Source organism: Mus caroli, chromosome 18, assembly GCF_900094665.2.
Source record: "Mus caroli chromosome 18, CAROLI_EIJ_v1.1, whole genome shotgun sequence".
NCBI lineage: Eukaryota > Metazoa > Chordata > Mammalia > Rodentia > Muridae > Mus > Mus caroli.
The window spans coordinates 64,499,695-64,509,162 of NC_034587.1; the positions used below are offsets into that span (position 1 = coordinate 64,499,695).

General features: G+C 39.3%; 1 protein-coding gene across 3 annotated transcripts in view; it reads left to right on the top strand.

Annotated features, from left to right (window-relative positions):
- Seh1l (SEH1 like nucleoporin) overlaps positions 1 to 9,468 on the top strand; it is a 31,172-nt gene that overhangs the window by 17,699 nt on the left and 4,005 nt on the right. The window contains exon 6 of one of the 3 annotated variants that reach the window (XM_021151168.2): positions 8,673 to 9,207. The exons of the other annotated variants lie outside the window; for them this stretch is intronic. Within the exon in view, the coding sequence (XP_021006827.1) occupies positions 8,673 to 9,135 (463 nt within the window). The 3' untranslated portion in view covers positions 9,136 to 9,207. Of the gene's footprint in view, positions 1 to 8,672; positions 9,208 to 9,468 lie in introns of those variants that run through there. 3 annotated transcript variants of the gene reach the window in all.

Consider the following 9,468-nt stretch of genomic DNA (forward strand, 5'->3'; position numbering starts at 1 on the left):
CATACATTTTCTGTGTCAGATGTATAGGAAGCTATGCTTCCAAGATTCAAGAAACAAGACCAAGAAAGGGATGGTGTGTTGCATTTAGGATGGACAACTCATAGTTAACACTGGAAAGGATAGGTTATTTTGCATAGAAAGCCTTCTAGGGCCCCATCTCTCAGAGGGAGCAGAGGTGGGCACAAGATTTGTACTTATCCCTGAGTGTATGGTTTGCATGTGTCTTACCCAAGTGTCTTAGCCAGTCACGCTATGAAAGGACAAGACATATGGCCACGAGTCACTGACATGAAATCTCTGAATACTCAGAGCAGACCCACCCCTATAGAGTTATCTTTGGAACATTAGAGCAGATGTTTCCAGGAAGCTTGATAGAGAGGGAGAATTGAACTTCAATGATGGGGTTGTCTGTAGGAGGCTGGAAGAGTGGATTTCTTCTATGGTTGAGCACAGAAATTCTGGGCAGTGTGGAGTTATAACTCAGGAGGCGTGGCTTTCAAGGTAAGTAAGACTTCCTTTGAGTACAGAAAATCATTACCCAAGTGCACATGTTAAATGCTCTGGTAATCCAAAATGTCCTGTTGCCTTGGATACAGTGCATGGGAGTGTACACATGAAAGCTGGAAGAGTGAATTAGAGAGAGAGCCAGAAATAGAGAGACAGGAAGATAGACAGAATGTTTCACAGGTGTGAAGAGAGAGGGGGTAGAGTATCTTTATGCATATGTGTGTAGTAGTAGTGTTGTGGTATGTGGTGTTTTTCTTTTCTTTTCTTTTCTTTTTTTTTTTTTTTTTTTTTTTTTTTAGACCAGGCTGGTCTCGAACTCAGAAATTTGCCTGCCTCTGCCTCCCAAGTGCTAGGATTAAAGGTGTGCACCACCACTGCCATGCTGTGGTATGTGTTTTTAATTTTGTTGGTGTGTTCACACACAATCTGGCAGTAAAACTCATTCATATGTATGACTACACCACGAAATTCTGTCCCTGGTCTGTGGGTCTGGTTCACTGTTGAGAATGGGTGAAAGTATCATTCGTGTCCTAAAGTGTAGCGTCTAAGCATCTCTACCAGCCAAAGTGCAAACAATGGCCTAATCCATCAAAATTCATAAATCTGAGAAAGTCTCAAAATTATCTAACTCGGCTTTTTGTCTTCTGTAGTTCAGCTTCTGACTAACTATTTTTGTTACATATTCTTTTAACTCAGGTATCAAACTAGAATATAGATTTTTTGCTTAAAGCTCACCTCAAGAAAGGCTTGGAGGTTACACTGGGATCCTGAACATCCAGTGTAATATCCAGCCAACTAATAAAGGCTTTTCTATTAGCTTAAACTCCTGTCTGAGCAATTCTTTATGCTGACTATCTTGTAATATATCTGGAGACCTCAGCTAGATTACAGAGACGAAAACTTGAGACACAGGGGTCTCAGCATGCTTTGGAATGAAGCTGAATTCAGTGGTCAGTGGACTTCTAGGAACAGATAGGATGTTCCAGTTCCACAGAGCTCCCTTTGATCAATTGCTGCCTAACACTACAAAAGGGAATGATGTCTCTAGCACAAAAGGAAATAAAATTTAAAGTCATCTGGTCTGTTACCTCCAATGGTAAATCTGGTTAAGGTATCTTCTATTTGGACACATAGGAGAGATTAGAAGTGGTTGCTGACCCAATATCAAGGAACCATCTGAGATCCCCCTGTTTATTCAAGTAGATGTATGTGTAGTAGCTACCCCTGGTTGTCCTATTTCTCTCTCTGTTACTCATACACACATTCTCCTTCTATTTCTTTGTGTGTGATTATGTATATGTCTGTGTGTCTTTCTAAGTGTTTCTGTCAGTTATGTTTTTCTGTATTAACCAGTGGCTTTCTATGGGTAAAAATAAACAAAAACAAACAAAAATACTAGTTTAAGACCTTTGTCCCTCCTATTGAGGATCCAAATCATTTTAGTCTCTGCTATCTTGCCAAAAGGAACCTAGACCTTATCCCCCTCAAGAAATAAAACAAAACAAAACAGAACAGGACAGAACAACTCCATCTCTCTGTCTAACTCTAGGAATAGAGAACTCATGCCTGTTTTGTTTCATGACTCCTGCTCACAGTCAGAGTTGGTTCCTATGTGGAAATGGTAAGATACCTGGCCTGGCATCCAGGGCCCTTTGTAATATAATCAGAATGTATGCAAGTAGGGGAGAATAATTCCCCCAGGAAACATTCCCTTCACTCTGCACCCTATTTAAACTGCTCTGATCTAAAGAGGGAAGGGGAGAGGAGTTCAATGGGCTCACCCTAAAGGAAAAGAAAAAGCTTCACTCCTTTCTCTTTCATGATGTATGTGTCCCCTTCAATCAATGATCCATAAGTTGAAGAACTCAAAACCCACCAATCTCTGAAAAAAAATATATAAAAACACCTCTAGACTGAAAAGGGGAATCGCGGCCAGAAAACACAGCCTGGACATTATTTTCCCTTGTGTCGAACATTGACCAAGAAGACGTTCAACAATTTGCTAGGTCCTTTTTTGAAAGGATTAAAAACAGCTACAATAAAGATTTGTATTTTATCTTGGTCAGATTTGAATATTAGGAAAAAAATATGGAAGTTTAAAGTATAAGTAGGACCCAGATGCTGGAGATATAAGGATCAAATGATATTCAACAGGAAAAATCCTATTGGGACAAGACATTGTGCACAAATGCAAAGCCACCATGGTTCTCTCTGCTAAAGAGACAGAGACTTGAAGAAATAAATCAAAAGGTCTTTTTTTTTTTGTCTTCTCCTCTGTCAGAAGAACATCTCTTAGCTGAAAGTTCTTCCTTCACTCAAAATACTCAGTTGGAATATTTGTGATTGCCAATGAAGACTATCTAAGTTATGGATAGAAACCAATCTCCCAGGACTGTCCCAATAACAATTTTCTACAATTCTTCAACTAACCAGTTCAGCTGACCTTGTCCAGATTAAACAACACCAGATGACTATTGAAACAAAAAGAAATTGCAGTTCATATTTCCTGGCTTGTAGAGACAGGCATCTTGGCATCCTGAGAGTCATCCTAGAACATATCTCTCCTTCCTAGAACCTCACATTCTCCTGAATCTGATTCCTATAGAGAAACAGGTATATACTGTTTGGACCTGAAAGAAGCATTCTTCAGCCTCCCATTGGTAGAAGTAATTCAACACATTTTTGCTTTTAAATGGACAGAACCAGTGGGAGTTACTGTAATCAACTTACATGGAGCAAGTTGCACCAAATTTTAAAAGTTCTCTAACCCCATTTTGATGAGATACTCCTTTCCTTCAATCAGAGGTTTCCTTGGAAGACAGATTATGGAAAGGCCACCGAGAGGTTGTTGCCTGAGTCACACACCCTCGACTATATAGTGTGTCAGCTAAGAAAGCCAAAATTTGTAGGCTACCAATCTTGGCTATGAGATGAAGGGAGGGAAAGGAGCCTGACTCAGAGTAGGGTCGAAGCATCCTTCAGATCTCTACTCCAAAAACTAAGAGACAAATGCAATAGTTCTTAGGTGCAGCTGAGTTTGGCAGCCTCTGGATACCAAAATGTATGGAAACATCAAGGCCTCTCTCTAAACACTAACACAGGGGGAACAGTGAGCTCCTAATCTGGACTGGAACTAAACAAATGATATTTGAAGCTTTTAAAACAGCTCTGACATAGGCTCCAGCCCTAGGACTTTCAAATGTCTCAAGACTTTTTCATCTATTTGTCCACAAAGGGAAAAACAAAACAAAACAAAAACCAAAAAAAAAAAAATTACAAAAGTGGGTTTAACCCAAACTTTGGGGCAAGGAAAATCCTCTATATCATAAATTTCCAAATGATTGGACCCTGTAGACACAGGATTGTAAACCTGTCTTAATGTTATAGAGGCTAATGCTCATGTATGGAATACAAACAAATTAACTCTGGGTTCCCATACATACAATACTCCACATGTCTATAATGCTCTCATCTGAAGAACACCAGGCCACTTACTGTTGGATGACTATATGAACTAGTAGCAGAAACTCCTACTAGACCACACTTTAGTACAATTTGGATAATCCACTACCATCAACCCTGCTATCTTCTTGTTTGTTGACCTGTCCCTGATTATCTATGTGTGTCACTATTAAAGATAAAACCAGGTACATGGGAGTTACAGTAGGTACTTTGATCTAAATGATTTGGGCCTGAGTTAAGTACCTCAGCCCAGAGAACATAACTGTTCAGTCTGACCCAGGATCTCAGAAAGGAAAAAGGAAACTCCACTACCATATATACAAAGAGTTGCTATGGTTTTTACTATGGTGTCTACTGTATGGTCTATAAAGAGGGTATCTCACCAGTAGGAGAAAGGACATTAAAAACAAAGAGAAAACATTTGCCTTTCTTAGTGGCTATTTCCCTTTTCCTGTGAATCATGGTCCTCAAATACCTATCTGCTGGCCAAGATGGCCAACAAACATCCCTAACATCAATGAGGACTATTGTTATTCTGATGACATACTTCAACCTGATGCTGCCTGAGACTCCATAGTAAAGAAGAAATAGACAGCTCAAACCCAAAGGTTGATGGAGGATACCAAAAGCAAAGATCATTTTCCCTCAAACAACATTCAAGACTGTTGGTAACTGACCTTTACCAGGCATCTGAGGTCCATAAAACTTTCTGAGTTGTTCAGATTAAGGTATGTTTCATACCTAAAGTGGACATCCTGGTTCAATATGCCTAGTTTATGATTGAATAGGTCCAAAACAGAGATCCCTTACCCAGAAAGTGGTCTGAATATGAAATTAACTCTAGAAAACTCTAGGAAACCTAACTTCTCCAAGTTCCTTCCTGCCAGGGAAGGGTGAACTTTCTTGTTAGTATTTTTCAGGTACATTTTTCAGGTGGGTAGAAGCATTCACCTGGACTGAAACTGCTCAAATAGTAACTTAAAAGCTCCTCCAAAAACTAGTCTCCTGATTGGGATCCTGCAGCTATGGCATCCAACAATGGCTGAGCTTTCATAGCCAAACTTCTCAATTTATACCTAATGCTTTAGACAGAATATTAATATTTCCTTGTGCATATAGTCTTCAGAATTATGGGCAGATTAAAAAAATAAACAGGACAGTAAAAGAAACTTTAAGAAAACTCTCATTAGAGTCCAGCAAAGGATAGATAGATCTCCTTCCTTTGCTTGGGGCTGCTGCACCCCATATAGGTAGAAATTTACTCCTTATAAGATTACATATGAATGTAATCCCCCACTGCTTCCAGATCTCAGAAGCCAACAGTTGATATACTCTCTAAAGTACTTTCTCAAGTTACTGTAGTCTCTCTAGATTTCCGTAAAGGTTATTGATCAAATTATCTGAGAGATACAGCCAACATTCAAAGCCAACACAAGTTTCTGCTTTTTCAAATATGGTGATATTTTATGTGTCAAACAGGGTGCCTGGAAACATCTGGAATCAAATTGGAAGAGACCCTACATGGTGAATCTCTCCACTCCTATGGCTGTGGTGGCAGATGGCATTATACCATTATTCATCCATGATCCACCATACCCAGGTCAAGATAGTGGAAGCCATGGATGCACCTGCCAAATGGACTGTCACTGGGAGTATGGATCCATTTCATCATGCCTTTCCTTCCCTTCCCTCTACCTCTGCTAAAGTCTTATGTTTTGTACTATGGGTATGAGTATAGGGTGATAATCCAAACCCTATGGCCATCAGTACTAGATTTAGGAACTAAGGATGACAGATACCCGGAAGGTATTAGCTAGCATGACTACAAACCAGAAGCCCAGATTTATCTTCACCTATGCTCACTGATGTCTACTTTAAATGTATGGGTTGTATTGGAAAAAAAGGAAGATGTGGGGGCTTATCTTTTGTGATAGGAATGCAGAGTTTACAATACTATGCATGCCCTGTAGATCCCTCCCAGAAACAGAGTTTCCATTCCAAAGTTTTGATTGTAAAAAAAGGGCTTCCTGAAAACGCAAAGATGAATATATAGAAAGAAAGCTCCCTTCCAAGAATGCACCACAGAAAATTATAATTCAAAGGGAATAAAGTGAAAAAAAACATGTCAATTACTTTCTTAAATATCCTGGACTTTTATATACAAAGAAACCCTCAGGAATCAAGATTCGATGTCACAGGATGTGACCCTAGGGATAAAGTTGATCATTACCAGCCAGAAATGTGCCAAGAATGCTGGTTAGGTTTAGACACACAGCCTTGTACTAACTAAACAAACTGTCCACCCATTAACTGACAAAACTAATTGTGACTGGGGGCATCCCAAATTAACATTAGAGGACTTATATGAACATTGTCTAATATCCAAAACCTTTAACCTAGGTACTTCTCCTTAACCTGATGCCTATTATTCTGCAGAATTCTGAACAACAGCCATATTACTGAGACAACTTGGTGGGCATGTAACAATGGTTTGACTAAATATGTTTCTTCTGATGCATTCCAAACTAAATAGACATGTTGATCATGACCTAGAAGTATTAAGACAATTGATTCTCTTGTGGAAATGGTCCTATGAAATTGGAGAAGTTTAGACTTACTTATTTTTTAATTTTATTTTAATTAGGTATTTTCTTCATTTACATTTCCAATGCTATCCCAAAAGTCCCCCATACCCTTCCCCACCAACTCCCCTACCCACCCACTCTCACTTCTTGGCCCTGGTGTTCCCCTGTACTGAGGCATATAAAGTTTGCAAGACCAATGGGCCTCTCTTTCCACTGATGGCCGACTAGGCCATCTTCTGATACATATGCAGCTAGAGTCAAGAGCTCCGAGGTACTGNTTAGTTCATATTGTTGTTCCACCTATAGGGTTGCAGANCCCTTTAGCTCCTTGGGTACTTTCTCTAGCTCCTCCANTGGGGGCCCTGTGATCCATCCAATAGCTGACTGTGAGCATCCACTTCTGTGTTTGCTAGGCCCCGGCATAGCCTCACAAGAGACAGCTATATCAGGGTCCTTTCAACAAAATCTTGCTAGTGTATGCAATGGTATCAGCGTTTGGAGGCTGATTATGGGATGGATCCCTGGTATGGCAGTCTCTAGATGGGCTATGTATGGTTTTCCAAGAAGTGGTGTTTCTATGCTGTCTTTGAAAGATTTAACTGATACAAATAAGAACTCAAAAGGAAAAAAGAGACAAAGACATCAATTAGATAACTAGTACTAGTCTCTGTTCTTTTAGCCAATCAATTCAGTAAAAGTATAAACTTATGAAAGTAATGGTCCTTAGGAAGTTTTGGGGGCTTTGCTCCATCCAGCAAATGTGTGTATATGTGTAAAGTGGTTGAATCATTACTCCAACCTTTAAAAGAGTATATGTGTATGTATATATGCCCCAGCGTAGAAGGGGGATTGTTTTTCTTTCTTGTTGGTTCTTCTTGAGGCAGCAGAGGTGGAAGAACATAGGCAGAGTGAAAGACTTTGTCTTAAGAGAAACTTAAGGTTGCTATATAGTAAGAAATTTACTTAAGTCTAAGTTACTATGCTATTGTAGCTGACCTTCCTTCTGTGATCCTCTGAGGCCAGAAACTGCAGTTTCTTGCACTTAGCACCTCATCCTAAAACAGCAGGAGAATAAGTAAATGATTAATTGCTAGAGCCTTTTCCCTATTGCATAGATGTCTCTTGCTTGCCAGGCTATGGCTAAGTTCAGAACAATAAACTATTGAACCAGGAGAAGAGACTAAAATTTGCAAAAGGAAAAACTTTTGCATAAGTGAATATACATAATCTCACATAACTTCATATACATATTCATTCATGCTCATTAATACATTAATACATTTCTATTCAAACCCACTTGGGCCCAGCTTGCATACATTCTCACAATTACATACTTACACACACATCCATACTTACATATGCATATAGAGCAAAAAGGCCAAGCACCAGTGCAGAAGGAACTCACTCATTCTGGATGAGAAATGAGCTCAAATCTTTATTACATAGAGAAAGAAAAGGCTTCTACCCTTTTAATGCTAAATGAATCAAACCCATGTTTGAAAGAAAAAAGATTTGTTTCATTTAATAAGACTAAGTCTGCCTTGTCCTTACCATGGGTTCTGTTCTGTCCCATGATAAGGAGAAGCCTGCCTGCACCTTCTGCTCTCTGCAGCATCTTCTTTTTTCCTCTTTCCCTCTAAATTCTGCACATTCCTCTCTTAGTATTTTATGTTACCTATATTTTCTAAGTTATTTCACTCTGCATTCTCCTTCTAAATTAAAAAGTGTTCTGTCTAAAAACTTCTCCTCAGCTCAGTTCCTCTCTTAATTCAGTTCTTCTCACCTCCATTCCTCTCACCTCAGTCCCTCAGTGCTGACTCTTCTCTTTGTCCTCAGCCCTTAAACAATTTTCAGAATATATGATCACATGTTAAAAAAGTTCATCAAGACACAGAGAAACCCTGTCTCGAAAAAAACCCCCAAAAAAACAAAAAAACAAAAACAAAAAACAAAAAAAAACACAAACAAAAAAATACAAAACAAAACCAAAACTTTCTATTTTAAGATTTATGCTTGTTCATGTACTTGTGTATGCGTGAGTATATGCCACCTATGTGCTGGTGTCTGCAGAGGCCAGAGAACAACATTTAGATCTCTTGAAGCTGGAGTTACAGGCAGGAAATATGCGAAAGCTGAGACTCTTATGACAGTTACAGACCCTGTCCATGATATCGCGTTTGCTCCAAATTTGGGAAGATCTTTCCACATCCTGGCAGTAGCAACCAAAGATGTAAGAATTTTCACATTAAAACCTCTGAGGAAAGAACTTACTTCCTCTGGTGGTCCAACAAAATTTGAAATCCATATTGTGTCTCAGTTTGATAATCATAATTCTCAGGTCTGGAGGGTGAGTTGGAACATAACAGGGATAGTCCTACCGTTTTCAGGAGATGACGGCTGTGTTAGGTTGTGGAAAGCTAACTACATGGACAATTGGAAGTGTACTGGTATTTTGAAAGGTAATGGGAGCCCAGTAAATGGGAGTTCTCAGCTGGGAAACTCAAATCCTTCACTGAGCTCAAATATTCCAAATCTTCACAATTCATTAAATGGAATTTCTGCTAGCAGAAAGCACAGCTGAGCACAAGCTGGCTGGAGTAACTTTGCTGTTTTGCTGCTTGTTGCATGCACACAGGAATGGAAATCAACTCATTTTCCCCTTCCCCAGTGCCGTTTGATCTCTTCCAAGATGCACCAGCAGCGCGTTCACTACTACACACAGTCCAAAAGGCCTTTAAAGTGACAGTGTATATAACTTTTGTACTAGTCAGCCTCCTGACACTATAAATGGAAAGGCTTTTTGTTGACACATCATCACCAAAACAATTTTTTGGGATGTTCTGGAGACTAACTTGGGAAAACATTGCTATTATCCTCATANGCANTTGGGAGGAGGGAAAATATAATTTTATTC